This window comes from Grus americana, chromosome 3 (genome assembly GCF_028858705.1).
Source record: "Grus americana isolate bGruAme1 chromosome 3, bGruAme1.mat, whole genome shotgun sequence".
Classification (NCBI taxonomy): domain Eukaryota; kingdom Metazoa; phylum Chordata; class Aves; order Gruiformes; family Gruidae; genus Grus; species Grus americana.
In genome coordinates, this window is record NC_072854.1 from 83189258 (window position 1) to 83207878 (window position 18621).

An 18621-nucleotide genomic window follows, 5' to 3' on the forward strand; every position below is an offset into this window, starting at 1 on the left:
GTGCTTTGTATTTAGGATGAGAATAGTGTTGATAGCTCACTGATGTTTTTAGTTGTTGCTAGATAGTTGTAGTGTCTACAGTAACTAAAGGAATTTTCAGCTTCTCACGCCTTGCAAGGTGCACCAGAAGCTGGGAGAGCACAGCCAGGACAGCTGGCCCAGGCTGGCCAAAGGGACATTCCCTACCATGTAGCGTCATGCCCCAGATATAACTGGGGAGGCTAGCCGGGAGGCAGGATAGCTGCTTGGAAACAGACTGGGCATCAGGTTGGGGTTTTTTTCCCCCCTATTGCATGTGGTGAGCAATTGCATTTGTGCATCACTTATTATTACTGTTATTCTCTTCCTTGGTTATCCTATGAAACTGTCTTTATTTCAGCCCACAAGTTTGGGGTTTTTCATTCCCCTCCCATCCCTTTGCGGGGAGAGGGGAGCGAGCAGCTGCCTGGTGCTTTGTTACTGCTGGGGTTAAACCACGACAGAGAGGAAAGAGGAAATGAAGACGTATTCAAGAAAAAAAGCATACAAAAGTACCATTAAATAGAAGCAGATTTCCAAGATCCCATCTACCCGACAATCGAAGCAATTCTTCTTGAGATGACGTACAATGGCCAATCATACAAAATGTTTTATTACTGTCAGATGATAAGCTTGATTTCCTTGGTAGTGCATAATCTAAATTAATCTCACATATCCTAAAAATACATGTAAAGAAACAAGTTTAAATATTAAGAAGTGATCAAAATTGCTAAGGTATTCAGCTTAGGCTTAAAATAGATTTTAATATTTAGTAGATAAGCCATACTATTATCAACATTAAATTACCAAAGCCATCTTCGACTTCTAGGCACCTTAAAACTCAGCTACATAATGATGTATGTATTCAAATACTGCACAAACAGAGGAAGAGTCTCAACCAGGGTTGCATACAGTCAAGATTTCCTAGACCTGAAATTCCTTCCTCCTTCCCTCTGACCTCAAAGAAGAAACTGTATATTATAAATACTATACACACCTCTAAAATATCACAATTTTTCAAGAATTTCTACTATTCCTGAAAAGTCAGAGGCCTTTTAATATGCTCATGCACATGACTAAAACTGTGGTTCACATATGCTGGAAGATACCATGTTGAGGATTTACTAATACCAAGGAATGTTGTCAGAGCTAGCGTGCTGTACAGCCACGGGCAATAAGCCTGATGCTTTCAGAAAGCATCCCATTAACCTTATGTGCATTTACATAAGCAGACCAATTGGACTGTAAAGGTCATCTGAAGCTTCCTGGAAGAGCCTAACTATTAGCAAATTGGCAACTAACTCTATATATAGTGGAGCCTCATTAACTGCACATGTGCAGAGCTTTATAGTATTTTTAGTTTCCCCTCTATCTCCCTATTTGGACTTTATTGCATATCAGCATGCACAGACTGAACAATGTGGGGGAAGAAATCAAGTTGCTTAGGAATTAACTCCATGTAGTTTCAAAACAAAGTGAAACAAGTAGTATACAATTCCAGGTTTAACTGCAGAAGAAAAACTGCAGCAGCTTTTTTCCTAGATACAGTTTTAGGAATGTCTTTAATGCTTGTTTACTGATCAAATTCTAGGGGAATTTTTGTGCTCTATCTCATTGTTTTACAACATAGCATTTTGACCCCTTGGTTTCATATTTAGGATACAAAAGAAGTCTTCCTAATCTGGATTTTAGGTAGAAAGGATAGAAACTGTGATATTTAATAAATTCCTTTTTCTCTAACCACTGAATATTTCACGCAGGCACAGGCCCACCCAACCTAACATCACATACCTCATTCAGGAGCACGGACCTTAAGTTTTCAGTGGAAGAAGTAGTACTTCCCTCTGCCAGTTCAGATCTCGCCTGAAATATTTTTTTTTCCTCCATTTCTCTCAGTGGAGCAAAATGACTGCCTTTATCTCCTCTTCATTCCTACTTTCAACAATATTGCCAGTACCTGAACTATACCTCCTTAATTTGGATTCTTAACTAACCAGAGACATTATGCTTACTGCTAACTTCATGCCACAGCTTTTTTTGGATCTTACTCAAAATCTACGAAATCGACTTACCTCCTTCACTTATTCATGATGAAGAAAAACACTGAAGTCTGCAGTGGTCCACAGTACAAACAGAAGTTTCTCAAAGCAAATCAAGACCATTCTGGATATTTCTAGGTAATTCCTAGCAGTGTAAGACACCCTTCTCCCTCTAGAAGACTACTCAACTGTAATTTCAGCTTGACACCAAAATAGTGCAGAAGTTTTCCTACCAGAGAACATCTTTTTAAGATAAATATCTAAGTGCAACCAACGTATACTTTACCTCTGACCAGACACCCACAGCAACAGTTTTCCATGGATATTTTTCTTGCCTTCTGGCTGCTGCAGATATGTTATTGCCAAATGCTGCCACCTGCCCACAAGGAACACATTCTCTGGAGATTCAGCCTGTGCCAGCAGACCAGCTTTCATCTCATCATTTGGATCCATACACATACTATGAAAACAACAGAAAAGGAAGTATGTGTGTGCATGTTTTCAAATTTGCACTTTTAAGCCCCAAATCTGCAATTTTTTGGCCTCAGTTACTTTGAGATTGCATTCTTTCACTTTTACAGGTAATTTTTTTGATCACAATGCTATATTTAGAGCGCTCAACATAAGCTAGGGAAATCCTCACATTACTGTTTCAACTTAGTTATTTAACTTGTTTGCATTAACCTGCTTACATTTAGGATAAGAATATTATCTCTATTTTACAGAGAAGTTAAGTTCGGTTTACTGAAAAAATGCAGGTGCTTTGAATGCTGTGAAATAGTGTTCTGAAGTTGCAGCTATAGACCCATTTTAAGAATACTTTACCTATAAGAACTAAATTAGGGCTAAAATGTGTTCAGAAGATTAAAATATTAAATAACAGCAATTTTCACACCTGTAGGTGCGAAAACCTACGGCTACAAAAGCTTTTGCTTATCTTCACGCATTTGTTGTTTCATTTCATTAATACTTGAATTGCTACCCTGCACTGCAGTTATGTTTATGACTGATCTTGCATCTTACTTTGAGCAATTATTTATACATGACTACATGAAACATGCCGGATCAGAGACTAACATTTTAAGCAAGTAATCCTGTAGATCTGTATGCAATAAACTTACTTGATGTTGCCATCAGTGTGCAAGATGACTCTCCTATAGCAATTAGTTCTCTACTCTCCACCAGTATTATCTGCAAGCTGCTACTAGAAGTAACAATACATATGTTCACAAGACTGCTTTTGGACTAATACACCATACCGAAATATGAATGCTCCAGTGTTCAAGTCCGCCCAGACTTGTATCATCAATGCTTTGGAACCCAGTGAAACTATATGAATACAGCCATCTTCAACAAGTTTATCTCCCAGGCTTAGGTATTCCATTCCTATAGACTTTGTTTCTTCTAGAAATATAAAAATGTTTATACACAATTACAACACAATACAACAACAACACCTGTCCTACCGGCTATCAAGTGTGAAAAGAAATAGTTCAGATACTGCAGAGAATTGTTTTTTGTTTAGTTGGGGTTTTATTTTGGTGTTTAGTTTTTTGTTTTGTTTTTTGTTTGTTTGGTTTTAAAGTGGGCTGACTGATGTGTGATTCTTCAGAGACCTAGGTCTCATACTGAAACAGAGGCGCTTAACATTAACTCAGCACTTCACGTGTTTGTAATCATGTAATCCCACTAAGCGTGAATACATTCTAATTCAAAGATGCTTCTGACATGCCATATCATACTACATTCCTACGTCTTAGTGTGTACCAAGAAACCTCTAGATTTTTCTTCACAAATCATACTTTCCTTTAAACATGATCTTGCATTCAATATTTTCAGTTCGCTCTACCAAGCAAAAGCACAGACCTTCTAACAAAAGCAGCTCTAGTGAGTTCCAAGATTCAGGGTTGGGTTCCCCCCCTTTTATTCAAATACAGTAAAAAAAAAAAAAGTACAGTAAAAGGTATTCCAAGTGTTGTGACTGGGAGGCATTTTAAATAACTTAAGGGATTTTTCCTCAAACAAATTATAATCCAAAATATTCTACTCAAAAGAGTTTGGGAGCATGTGGGTCTCTACAAAAGTATAAACAGAGAAATGTACAGCTATTGACATTGGCACACACACAAGGAAAGTTGGAGGATTTATACTGAGTCAGCCTGAGACCCTGACTTGATGGATTCAGAGCATCTTTTAGCTACAAGTTCCAATATTTAAATCCTAAATCATAAAGATTTAGTAGCGCTCTATTAAAGAGAAAGAACATAAAAGCCACTTGCTTCATCAATACGTGAGATCAAATAAACGTGAGAGCAGTCTTTTTCCCCCATGACCTTTCAGCTGCAGCATTTAATATTTTCTTCAGCATAATATGAAGTAGCATAAAGACATTTTACTGAAGTTATAAATTCAATGAGAATATTAAATTTCTAAGGAAGCAGGCATTAATCTAACTTGAGGACTAAGGCTGGAAATGTTTTATCTTTAAGTGTATGATACAGTGCTCAAAGAAAAATCAGAAAGACTACCACTCCTGTTTAATACCCATCACAAGAAAAATTCAACCTTTTGTATATGGCACATGAATCAGTAATACTTGTAACCAGAATCCTTCAGTGCTACCTAAACAGGAACAGGAAATACTACATCCTCACCTGTGCTGTCAAAGCTGTTCTCTCTTACAGCTACCAGTCTGCTTCTTCTCTTGACTTTTTTCCCTTTTTCTGTTGAAATTTCTGTTTCATGAGCATACTCCAGACGAAGCCACAGTGAGACACTGAAGCCTTCGGACATGTGTGGCCAACAGTTTTGTCCTACTAAAGGCAAGTGAATTGGGGCTACATGCCAAGAAGAAAGGAGCTGGTGACTCAAATTTTCGCCATCTGCCTCCTTTTTACTCTGTGAAAGTTTTGCTCTTTTTAACAGTCCAGCAGTTTTGCTGTTGGAAGTGCCAGCAGATTTTTGTGAAGAACTACTACTCAAATTTGTGCTGTGTAGCAAAGGGAAGGCAAGGTACTGTAATGGGTTCATAGAAGTATTAGTTTCTATAATCTTCAGTACACCCTTGAGTAGTATCTCCTAGAAGAGATAAACCAAACAAATGAGGAAAAACACAACAAACTATTTACACCATGTAGCCAAGTGTCATCTAACTAAACAGAACCCCACTCTTCATTTAAATTTGGATTTATGTTTTCCCAACAGAGATGGGCTTCCTTATCCAAACTGACGCACATTTACAAAGCATCAAGTAGCAACTTCAACAGACTACTGCCAAACAGTTTTGGGGATTTAGTCAGGGCAGATCAATCTTCAAGTTACCATGCTTAGGAATCAGCTGAACCACAGCAGGCTGTCACTGCACAATCTTCTCACATTTGTTATGTGCAACAGATTAACTTATACCTCAATAAAAGACCGTGCCTTTTACCCCATGTTTGAGGCTGGTTAAGAATGCATATACAGGCCATCATTTTGTTATTGCATAATCAGTGACAAAACTAGCTGAGCCCTCAAGCCAAAAAGTTTCTCTAGTTACTTAGCCAATTATTGCAAGCAGCCCTTGAAAAATTGATTTGTCTCTCCTTGTTTGGTACTATTCCAGACTCCACAGTATTTTTAATTCCTGCTGCTAAAGCATTCCTGAAATTGCAAGATGCTTTATAACTTTAAAGGAATGACTTCAAATTTTACAGTATGATAGTGTTCTGTCATCCACAACCACAATGTCAGTCTCCTCAAGAGGAATCTTGTTTTCTCATGCTGAAGAAAGTTCCCATGACTAACACACACTTCAAAAACCTCTCTTTTCTTATCTCCTATTTCCTTTTCATGTTTTGAGAATTAATTACTTCAGCAACCAAGTTTTACTTGCTCTGGTCAATTAGAGTGTTGCTGTTACAGTCTCCTTTCTCCCAAAATACTTGGACACAAAAGGATTTTCTTTTTGCTTCATTTTTCTCATTAAGCCTCTGAATTCTATTATGTGCTACTCCATACATACCGTACAAGGTGTCTTCTCCAAAAATATCCTTAGAAGAAGAGTTAGCTCTTCTGAGCACGTCTGTGAACTCATCAAGGAAACTAACAGGTCTACCAACACCATCTGGCATGCTAAAAATAAGACAAAATAATATTCTTGAAAAGAATTTTTTAAAAAGCTTTAAAAATTTGTATTCGATACTATTATGAGGAAAGATTAGCTTTGAATTCAGAGTGTTTTGCAAAAACACTTCAAATTCAGGAAGCAGTAATGATTACAAAATGAATTCTATAGAGATCCAACAGTACTTCCTGACAGTATCATTAAAAAATTCATTGATCAAATCTAGATGGCTACAGCAAGTCTGACACCTAGGTATGCAAAGTGGAGTCTGAAAGTCTGGGAACCTAGCATCTACATTGCAAAGGCTCTCCCCACAAAGCCAAGGATCAAAGTCCTGGGATGGGTTTACATCTCCTGCTGTGAAACAATGTCATTACGTGCAGCTACCTTAGGGCAAGCATTTAATTTGCTTCCACAGTCTTGGATTATCTAGCTGCTTTCCGATTAGAAATAAAACTCAATCAAGACATCACCAAGACCTGTGTTACAAAGAAATTTGAAATAAAAAAAACTTATGTTGTGATGGAGTCAGACTCAATCAGTAACATAACCACTATTTTTCTAACAATGTTTGTTAACACTGTCACCCTAGGTTTATGATTTCAACTATCATTTTTAGATCTGACAGCATATGTTTAAATAACATATTTCCACTAGCTCAGAAATAACACTGTATTTACACATAAGTTAGACAGTTGTCACAAGTCAAAGAAGCATAAATTCATACATACCAATGAATTTGCTTTGTCAATTTTTCGTTTGCATTGTGAACTAAAAAATTGAGTGCGTGTACATTAAGGTATAAAAAACAATGTTTAAGTTATGCAGACCTTGAACTCACCATGAAAACTACCCTCCGTTTGTGTCAATATATTCAGAAATCCTCCCAAAAGATGTTTAACAGCTCCCTGTTAAAAAACAAAAAACCCCAGAAAAATAGGGAAAATTGATATCTGAAGAATATACACCAGCTCAAAGAACTAAGAAATAATTTCTTTCAATCAATTCTTGTCTAGTGTTGATTTTAAAGGCAATTCCAGTTACTTTAAATTATGGAAATATTTTTTATACTTGCTAATGGACATTCTTTCATATTCTGTACAGTTCAGTTGCAGAAGAGAGACTTTGAAATCCAAATGATTCTAGAAAGAAACCATTAAGCCGTTATGAATTCAGCAGCTGAGATCTCTGATCTTCTCCCCCATAGCAGAATTACAGGATTTGACAGGTTGTGACAATATACAGCATATTGGTGTATGTACATATAGTGATGCAATACTGAAAGCAAATTAAACCTTTCCCCTACCTTTCTATGCAAGATTACTTTAAAGAGTAATTACAAAAAGCCATTTTCTTACAAGCATCCTTCACAAATGTATCTTAGATAAGGGTAACTTGAAAAATCTCTAACAAGATATTAAAAATCTCTAAATTGATTAGTTCAATAGATTGCTCTAAACAATATTGAAGAGTGATGAAAATGAGATTATTTTGAATAATTTCATGTGTTGAAATTCAGAAAAAGAAATACATGTGTGCTAGTGATTTAAAGCTAATAATTCACACAAAAAATTGGAGTACTGAAGTAAAACAATGTTTTTCTTCCCTGCTTTTGGTCTACGCTGTAAAGAACTAACTTTGCTTCTTTAATCAAATGATTATCTAAACAAGCATTTTAAGCTTAGATTAATACTTCATCATATTTTCTTCTTTTGCAGAAGAGGCATACTCAATTTAGTTATTAAAAAGAAAAAACAAGCTAACCATCAGAAATTCCAAAGGATCATGAGGACATCAACATGTGCAAAACTAATTTCTAACATAAGTTTAGGAAGAATAAAAGCATAAAATATTTTTGAGGTACATCACTGAAAGTTTCTAAAAGTACATATTGAATATATATATTTATAATGTTTACATATATGCATATACAAGAAGATATTTGCTTTTTTGTTTGTTTTTTTGTTCCTTTCAATAGCTTGACAGTCATTAAATCTGTATCTATAGCTCTAGTGATTGAAGAGTCTTGATAAAATAAGGCTACTATGAAACTCAAAAACTTTGTAAGTCAAAGATCTTTCAATACATTAGTTCGCTATAGTTTCTGGTTACTTAAATGCAATGCAGCCAGCAATATCAGTCATTTGCATTGTTTCAGGTCTTATTAAACGCCGTAACAAGCAAGACTATTTCCAAGATTATTCTATTAGGTATAGTGGTACTATAAAACTGAAGAAATAAGATATACAAGTGCTAAGCCCTTGCCTTTGTTTAGTAACATTTTTACCTGTTCTATAAGTACAGTGGCATTTCTCTCCTTCTGGTTGATGATTTTCAGGCAGCTTTGGAATACATGAGCAAGCACATCTAAACTTGCATTACCAGCTGAGAGCAAGTTTAATTCTAACATGCAGATTTCAGGATACATTAACTCTCCTTGATTGATGTTTTCAGCTAGGTCATTAAAATAAGCTGAAGGACCAGTACATCCTGGTTCTGCCTTTGTGTCTGCTCCTGAAAGAAAACACTCGTCTTACTGAAACTTACTCAGCTGAATACAGTTTGCACGATTCAAGCAGAACATCCAGGGACATACTTTCTCCAACCTTCCCATAGCTACAAAACAAAAATAGTCACTAGCTCATAAGCACTTTACAGAAGTTAATATAATCTTCTATTTGCTTCAGATTTTCATATTTTCCTGCCAATACAGAAGGGCAAGGACGCAGTTTCTCCCATTACATGCTCTTCAACTATGTGCCTTCATTTCCTGGGAACTGGACACATGTAGTAATGACGAAATGTGCAATTCACGAAACACGACAGTAAAATCACCGTTAACAGAACCTCAAACTTCTATACAGAACTCTGAGCCTGCCAATAAAGGAGATGAATTCAAATTTTTTCATGTTAAAAGGTTGGGGGAAGCAGTTGTTTAGTTACTTAACTCAGAAAATGCACATGACAGCACATGACAATATCTCCATGACAATCAAAAAAACCTCAAAAAATATTTAAGCCTCTCCTCTTACATCTTGGAGAAACTTTAAAACATGTTACTAAAAAAAAATTATTTGGTACAGACATATATTTCATGGATATATTTCAGGTTAAATTTTTAATTCAGAAATGCTTTTAAAAATGTTGTATGTCTGTTGATAAGGCCTAGTCACACAGGTAAACAGCAACAGTTGAGTGCAGTTCTACATAAAGGCTGTTACTGCTCATGCTGACCTCACACAAGAACATAAGCATCCAGATGTTCAGCAGAAAGGAAAAAATTAAAGCAAATTCACATTCAAAATTAATTACACAAACAGAATACAGCCAGTGATGTGTGCATCAGTTGTTGAATGAATATAAAGAGATATAATTAGACTACCTAGTTTTTACCAGATTGTTATAATACTAAATAATAAATTGAGCATTAATTTTCAAACAAACCACTGATAAACATCTCTGGAGAAAACTGCTTCTAGACCACAAAAATACATTTGGAGCAACATGACTTTAGAGGAAGAGTCACATAAACCAAGAAAACCAAGACAGAACAGTTCCTGTGACACTTAGTAAGAATATTCATTATCTCTCCATCAGAAGCTTCATCCTACTGGAAGTAAAAAGTTAACCTTTTTTTTTTTGTTAAAGGTCTCTGATGCTCACCCTATTTTCATACCTCTCAGAAGAGAAGCAAGCTTTGCTATGTCATATATACTGCTTTGTATATTCAGAAAGTTCACATTTACCTTCATTCTTGGTTTCACTATCATCGGGGTTACTTTCACTATCTGCTTCATATCCTTCCTCTTCAGCAAAAAGTTTAAGACTACAGCATTGTGATTCTTCAGTTTCTTCAGAAATATCTCCAGGTTGCGACACAGGTTCCTTTTCAGTGTAGTGGCTCTGTATAACACGTTGAACAAATTTATCATCTTTGGTCAGAACAGCAAATAATTTAGAACCTTCCAGATGCCCATTTTCTCCAAGCCCATTGGCAAAAGAAACACATTATACACTTTCAAGAAACTTAAGATACTTTTATGGATACTTCATTCGTACATAGAAAATGGATTCTGCAAAGATGGATTTTTCTTACTGTCTGAAAAAAGCTTTGGTAAACAGGTGGCCAATACATTAATAACTGTGTTTCCAAAAATCACTATCATCATAAACATGCACCTTGACATTCACTCTAAGGTGAAGCTATGTCTGCAGCCACTAAGGTCAGTCGACATCCCTGTTTGAAGCTCACCCTTTGAGAGTTTGTCACATTGTTGTGGGATGAAAGAGTGAAGAGAACATCAGGTTTCAGGTATGTACATAAAGCATAAACACAGCTTGCTCCTTTTTGGTGCATGACTCATTCCTGAGCAGTAAGTGTGGGGAGCATATCAATAACCAGCATTAATTCTCTGTTTCTCATATGTAAGCATGTAATCTTCAACAACCACAATAACCACATTTAAACATATCCTATTGAGTTTAAAAAATGACCCAAAGAACTGAAACCTGACCAAGCAAACCTTGCTGGTTTTAAAATTAGACTACTTAGTGGTGTTTCATACCTTTTCAACTTTTTCTTCAGAATGATCCCGATCAGCAGAAAAAGTGCCCAACGCAACACGAAGCAGTGAATCAAACAGAGGCTTTGCCAAGTCCGTTTCTATCACTTTTGATTGAGCAAGCTGCTCTCTTATTTGAGGTAAGATATCATCCACACAGATATTCTGTGTTTTGGGAGAGACAAACATTTTGATTCATGTTATTCTGTTTTGGCTAACAGAAATGGTCTAGTACCTTCATTTAACACCTTCCCCTGCCACCTACACTAATCTGACTTCTTAGCCAAAACCAGACTTCACCCAGTCTCTTGCAGTAAGAAAGATTCATCTTGTTCGTCATGACAGAGATTTACTTGGTTAGGCAATCTGCACACTGAAAAAATTCTGGCAACATGCTGTTTCCCAAATATTGCAAGTGAAAGCACTGTTTCAAAACTAAACATCTCTGAAACACTTTCAACTACACAGTGTATTCGGACCACATTACAATATTACTAGAGATGTTAACAAGACAGAGGGTGACACATCCAAGTTCACAAAAGGAGCACACAGCCCAGACAAAATTCCAGTTTCCAGTTCTCTCCTGCACCTAACACCTCCTGCTTTTGTAACAAACTGCCAAGTAAAATGCAAGATAGCAATTAAAACATTAAAGCACAGGAAGATGTCTTCTATGAATTCACAACTTTACAGAACACTGAATTGGTTCACCTTTAAGGCTTAAGCAGTAGTTTTTTCAGGTGCCCTTTCAGTACCTGTGCCCCCTAATAGTCCTCTTCCTCAAGTGCCATGCTCTGTTCAAGAATCATCATCAAAAACACCCCGTGTGAGTTACTGTGTATAACACTCACTTCTTCCCTATGCCACTCTCCTTCAATCCTACCTCTATCACACACATTCTCCACTGAAAAACCTTTCAAAAAAAAAAAAAGAAACCAGCCAAAACAAACAAGTCTCTCCCACCACTGAAATCCTATCAGCTCAGACAGCCTCTGGAGAATGTGGGACTGGACAAGAGGACTACATGGGGAAAAAAAAAACCAAAAACCAGAAAAAGCAGGCCATAACTGACCGGAAAAAATACAGGCATAGTCAACCAGCAATTCATAGTTGTTGACATCCACTACTGCCTTTGTAGTCAGAGGAAACCATCCCTTTCCTCTAGTTGGGACCGTTTTATGCAGAAAAAGAAACCCAAAAACTTCATCTACCAGGATCACAGTCTTCCCTGGGACTCAAAATATATTAACTCAGAAAACAGCATTTGATGTTGAGTTCAGCCCTTAGTCGTATGGTCAACATGCTGGACCAAACTGTAACAGATATGTGAAAAATAAACCAGAAACAGTTCAAAACAATGAGCAAGATAAAAATCTCATCCAGCGTGGATCAAACTGCCACTGTGGAAGGCTCTCTCCCAACCCCCAAGCTGCAGGCAATTGGCATGAACAGGCATCCAACCCAAAAAAGCAGAGAACAAAGATCATGTTGGAGAACAAGCAAAGGGTTGCAGGGTCTTTACCAGCATCTTACTCAATACAAAAAGTGACAAGCTGATCTGTGGGAAGATGCCTCCTCATAAACAGCAACCACCAGCTTGTTGATCCACCTGCTTCCATTCTTTCATGCCTGCTGACCACCACCCTGACTACTAAGCACATCATTTAACTGTATGCTTTTGGTACTACACAAAAACATGGTACCATATTAAGAGTGTAAGCTTTTTTGATCTCTAAAAGAACTTTTAACTAAAATACTGTTAAAAATAATCTTGTATATAACAAATATGAGTAAAGTAAGCTTAGGGAAGTTGCACAGTACCTGGTGAAACATCTCTACTTCCATCTTCTGCTGCATGGTGTTTGCACTGTGTAGACAGATTGTCAGCAGAGCTTCTAGAAGTCTGATACCTTGAAGTGCCCACTCAGTCTCTTCTCTTACAGAAGTCTTTATCCCTTCAAGATTGGCAACTGAAGTAACTGAAGCATGTTCCCTACTCAAAGAACTATCACAGGAGACACATTCAGGCACCAGCTGTTCTGCACCAGCAAGACTGTCAGAACTATCAAGCTCTAACTGTGTCACCTCTCTGCTTTTAGCCAGCTGAACAGAGTCATCCTTATTGAGCAGCTCACCAGAAGGACTCCCATATGAACTTCTGCTGCTTTCACTCAATACTCTCTCCCTCTTTTCTTCCTCCTTTTCCTTACTCTTTGCAAGTTTCTGAATTATCAGGATTAGTAATCTATGACATGCCTCAAAGCCTCCAAGTCTATGGAACTGTCTCTGGAAAACTGAACTATACAGATAGATGCAACGACACATGGACCAAATATCTGCAGCCCTGTGAATATGTTCCAGGGAGGGCAAAGTAAGGCTTTCCAGTGACAGATATGGTAATTTGTGGCCTAATGGCTCACTAGTTGTACTGTCATATCCTGACGTATCTTCAGAGTCATTAACTGAATCCAGATCACCATCTGCTTCTTTACTTACACACAAAAAAGCAACACAGAGGAATAGGTTTATTGTGTTGACATGAATGTCTTGGCTCACAAACTTTTTCTTTTTTGGGTAAGCCTCTTTCAAGCCAGCATAAAACTTGCTCAGGCTTTGAGGAACTTCTGAAACTGCACGTTGGCTACGAAGAGAAGCAGGCAAGTCAGATGTAGACTCCTTTTGTTCACTGTTCAGGCCTTCCAATTCTGGCACTGCTTGGTCTTTCTGCTGATCACCAAGGCAGAGTATCAAAGTCTCTAACACTTTCAAAGAATGGCTTCTTAAAGTATCTAAGTAATTTAACTCAGTCATTTGATTCACTCCATTACAACTCAGAAACAAGTCTCTAATTACCCTGCAAGAGAAAGCATAAGAGAGTTACCTTAGAAATCACCCACAAACTCATGTAGTTCGGATGACATTCAAAAATAACCCTCCATTCTATATATTTGAGTAACACGAAGGACTGATCATGTTCACAGTAATTGCTATAAATTACTGTAAACTGTAAATTAAAGAGAGGAAGAACTTGTTTGCAGTACTCTAGAATCCCAAGTAAGCATCATCCATCTGGTAGTAGAAAATACAGGGGTTTTTTAAGATACAGTATAAGAAATATTGTTTCACTTCTGAAGTGTAGACCACAAAGATATATGATGTTCAAACCATTAAAAGTGTTTAATTAACTTTATGAAATTTGCTCTTCAGTGGTACTTCCTCCCTCTAACTTTTTATTAGCAATTGGAGCTAGCAAATACCTTTATTTCTCTCAGTTCTGTGACTTCACCAGGAAGTAGAGATTCCTTCTTAAATAACTAGTAAAATTTCTTAAAACTTTAGTTTATGTCTATTAATTGCACAGACAATGTATTTCAGATAGAATTCAGGAATACATTTCAAGCACAGCTTTTTGTGCTACTATTACACCAGGACGTCCGATGTTAAAAAACAAACTTTCAGTGTATTTGTTTCCAAGTATGTTTTTCCCTTCTTTCTATTCCAAGTATTACATTGAGTTCCTACTGAATTTGGGGTAGGGATATATAAGCTTAGTGTACTATGTTTGCTTGTACACATCCACCTTTCTTACCCTCCCATCTCCTTCCCACAGGCTCAGCTTTTACTGTAACCGAGTTACACGCTCTAGAATCAAATGAATCATGTACTTATATATTCCCATCTTTAAGCCAGAAGGAAATAGAATATCTTAAACACTTTAAATCTAAACTTTACTTCTCTTGCCTCCTTGCCACTAAGTGTGCTTTCAAAAATGAATAGCTTTCGATACAGTTTAGGTTAGGATAAAAATTAAAAATGTATTAGACAATCTTTTACCTCAACTGGAATGCTCTGTAATTGTCTCAGATAACCCTACTAAATTAATTTCATTTTATCAGGACTCCAACAGAAGAGATCAGACTCTTTCCTGGATGAAATGACACATTCATATTCTGAATAAAATTCCATATATTGTATTAAACAACTATTTCGTCAATTCAACACTAAATAGGAAAGTTTCTATGTCATGTCTTGGAAGAATGTTTGTGACTTGTTGTTTTTAGGAGTTTTTTTGTTTTTAATAAAACCCCCTATGTGTAAATGAACAGGATTTTATATATTAGAAAACAGTTATTTCAGGACAAGTAAACCTCTCAAGCCTTATTTTTGAAAGGTGGTTTCTATGAAGACCATTCTAGAAGGAAAAGGGAAACAGATCACAAAACTAAGTCTAATTCCCACAGAAAAGTGACATGTCAATCTGTTCAACATCCTGACTCACTTTAGCATGACGAATGAAGAGGCAAAGAGTATGTCACATTGGACAAAGATTTTATTTGTTTCTACATGCTTTGGCATGTTGAAAACCATAACTCATCTGTAGACAACCCTCACTTTCTATGGTTTATGAATCTAGGATTAAAGACTTACGTTATTCAAGCATTTACCCTGTTGCCACCCCTGCAATATCCAAGTGCTGCCTACAGTCCAAATAAAACTTATGTTCTGATCAGTAACAAACATACAAAGCTCTGCACGTAATTACCATGTTTTACATTAATAACAGAAAATCAACCAACCTGGATTTAAGCAACACAGGGAGTGTCTGCAAATAAATCTGAAGTACTTCAGAAGGCAAACACTGGCTATGGTAACTGCATGTGTGTTTATCAGCTGTAGTTAGTCTGAGTTGTTGAGCATGGCAAGCTAGCTCAACCCCTCTCTGAAGCACGGGATTATAAATACAGTTATATAGCTTCCATTGGACCACTGCATTTCCCTTTTGAATTAAGTGGCAAATATGGTTTGCAATCTGCATGCCGCGTAGTTTGTCTTCTTCAAAAACAACGTCGTGATAAGCCTCCAATGCATCCCATCTCAGCAACATATCTTCAGATCCACTGCTAGGCAGAATTCCTTGAACTCTGCAAGAGGAACTAGATGCAAGAGCAGCATCACTAGAGTTGCCCTGCAAGGCATCTTCCAGCTGAGCGAGTTGATCACAGTCAACAGTACATATATTGCATGATGCCTGAATAATTTTTGGAGAAACTTCTGCTCCACCCAGCTGATCCAAGATAAACTTGTTAAGGATGTTCAATATGTGCTGTTGAAAGTTCTTTAATATTGGTAACTTGGAAGCATGAAGCAATGGGACGATCACAGACTTTGGATCCATACAACAACATATTCCTACGTTATGCACACCCGAGAGAATTTGAACACAAGTACTGCTCAGAGAAACTTGTTGCAACAAGTGCAAACACTGGTGTGCACAAACAGCAATGCAACAGCATCTGTCAGGATAATGAACTTCTCCATCAGAAGTTTCAAAGGGGTTTTTTGAAGCTTGGTTTTTAAAAGCAGATACAGAGAGCCCAGAGAGATCTCTGTGGTGATGCATGAAGTGAGAGTACTCACATCGTCTGTGCCGCTTTCTTGTACACATGGATTGATGGAGCTGCTCTGATTTCACTTTTTTGACAGTGCTAATTATTTTCATGATGCTGTTGATAAGGCCTTTCAGATGCTCTGAGGCTTCTCCAGTTACTCCCTCATTCTTCATACACAGCCATTCCATTTGAAGCACAGTTACTTCAAACAGCTTAAACCCCTGATGCTGTATGAACTCATGAACCAGATCTATAGCTTGACTAAAGTAGAATGGATTGGAGGCTGCACTTTGTAGGCAGCAGATCAAAATCTGCAAGACCCCTTCTATAACCTCAGGTAGAAGCAAGGCTCTGTGACGGTATCTAGAAAATATGAAGTCATCCTGAACCGGCTGCTGTAGTGTTTTCTTGTACCCTGGAGCAAAAGGATCAGGTTGGTTTTCCAAGCAAGTTCTGATTTTTAATGCTGCTTTAAGTAAGTCTGTTAAATTTCTCCGTAAATTGTCAGGCATTGTTTCTGTATTGCTAATATCTAAAGACATCAAACGCAGCACTGTTCGAAAAAGCATCCTTTGGATCAGAGCCACAGGTTCTTCTGTCCACCCTGCAGAAACTATTTCGTTTTCTGTGTTACTACTTACATTGCAACAATCTCCAAATCCTGATAAGAACTCCGTCAATGTGGGCACCACACTAGCTGAAAGAGCAGAACTGTGATTCAAAGTAATATCAAATTTGCACACCTTCTCTAAGAGTGACAATAAGATGTGGCATAAGTCGAAAGGAGAGTTATCCATGTTGTTCTCAGCAATTCCTGCAGATGGGTCAGTCAAAATCTCAGGGCTGAGCTCATGTGCTGGAATAACTTGGCTAGAACTTTCTAGATTAGGGGCATCAGGATGAGAATTTGGTACCGTTTCTGCAGGTAGGCCATCACTTCTACCTACAAGGTAGCTATCCCTAGCTGGATATGTTAAAAAAGGCTGCAGTAACTGGGAGCGTCTGTGTTTCGTTATTACAGTAGTCTTGTCATCAGAATTGCCTTCTGAATCTGAAGTGGACAGCTGAGATCTTCTTGCATCTCGCACGGAGTAACGATGGGTGGTTCTGCGCAGACGTCCACTTTTTCGAGATCGAGGATTTAGTTTTACAGAAGTCTGAAGAGATGAACGAGTGCTTCCATCTAAGCTTAGTTTTTCCTGAGTAGATTTCATGGAACTTGAATTATTCTCTTTGGTCAGACATATGTCTACTGTAAAGGGTATAATAAAATCTGTTGAAACACAAAGACAACAAAGGAACATTAAAGGAACACTCAGGAAAGTTGTAATATGTAAAACATTTTCCCTAACTTTATAGTTTAATACTTCTAGCTTAAAAAACATTAAATAAATTCATATGTTAATAGGTCATGGCTTTGCATATACATATGTCTGATGCTTTCAGTGTAAAAAAGTCAGCAACAATTCATATTTAGGAACCATACTGGCTATTTTCCAAGTCTAGACAAATTACTTCATTTTCTAATTAGGGTTAGACAAAAATGTGCTAGACAGTTTCCTACAACTTGTTTGTAGGCACAGCTATTCCATTCTCTTAAGAAAAGATACTCTCAAGGTAGATGAAAGGACTTTTTGGGAAGCAAAGGGAAGAAAGCTTAGTCTGAAAAATCTTTTGGCATGTTACAGATAAGATATAAAGGAACAATATAGCCACAAGTCTCTAGTATATTCAATTTAAATTTGGATAAGTTAGACATACTAATACAGTAGAAGTAAAATATTCATCAGCAGGATACCAACTCTGAGATCTTCCCTATTATTTAGCTATGGAAGCAGTTTTAAGCAGTTACTGAAGCAATATTTACTTTATGAATATCTTTTGGTATATCTGAAGTCTCACTATAAGCCTTGCCAAACGACCCTATCCCACGAGGGAAGGAAAAACTAAGGGGAAGAAAAAAAGGTCTTTTTTACCTTGTATGACCTATCATCACTTTTTGCAACTCAGTTGCTATAAGGAACTGGGTGCCTTAAACTCACAGCCCTCTTAGAATGCATGAGGAAGAAATTGTTAAGAGTACTAGTGGTAATAGAAAAAAATAATTCCTCTACTTAGAAACAGTGCAGATCTTCAAGTATGCAGACCTCAGTCTTTATTTCAGCATTAAATATTCCAAACCCAAAAAGCAGAAATGAAAGTAGTGGATTTTAAAATAGTCAGGGACAAGAGGGAGATGGAAAGAAATAATATTTAAAGGGTTGAATATTCTCCCAAAAGCCAAGCCAGGACAAAAAAACCTTTCAAGTATGCAGTATAAAATAGTGAATATAAAATTTAAATCTGATTCAGTAGGCAAGAAGATTTTTAAGAATAAATTACTTGTATTTCCAGTTCATTTGTATTGGTAAAAATCAGATCACAAACTGTTGAAAAGCAGGCAGAGAAAAGTCTGAATGTTCTTGAATAAAATCCATTGTCATTTTTAGCGGCAGAACTGTAACTGG

At 37.1% G+C, this 18621-nt stretch overlaps 1 protein-coding gene across 4 annotated transcripts in view; it reads right to left on the reverse strand.

Moving 5' to 3' along the window:
* LYST (lysosomal trafficking regulator) overlaps positions 1 to 18621 on the reverse strand; it is an 87046-nt gene that overhangs the window by 45650 nt on the left and 22775 nt on the right. For all 4 annotated transcript variants that reach the window (XM_054819656.1, XM_054819654.1, XM_054819655.1 and 1 more), the window contains exons 5-15: positions 15302 to 17387; positions 12546 to 13578; positions 10728 to 10889; positions 9909 to 10065; positions 8450 to 8676; positions 7004 to 7070; positions 6061 to 6170; positions 4712 to 5135; positions 3317 to 3461; positions 2344 to 2517; positions 535 to 695 (exon numbers count right to left, since the gene is read on the reverse strand). In XM_054819656.1, the coding sequence (XP_054675631.1) occupies positions 535 to 695; positions 2344 to 2517; positions 3317 to 3461; positions 4712 to 5135; positions 6061 to 6170; positions 7004 to 7070; positions 8450 to 8676; positions 9909 to 10065; positions 10728 to 10889; positions 12546 to 13578; positions 15302 to 17387 (4746 nt within the window). The remainder of the gene's footprint in view (positions 1 to 534; positions 696 to 2343; positions 2518 to 3316; positions 3462 to 4711; positions 5136 to 6060; positions 6171 to 7003; positions 7071 to 8449; positions 8677 to 9908; positions 10066 to 10727; positions 10890 to 12545; positions 13579 to 15301; positions 17388 to 18621) is intronic.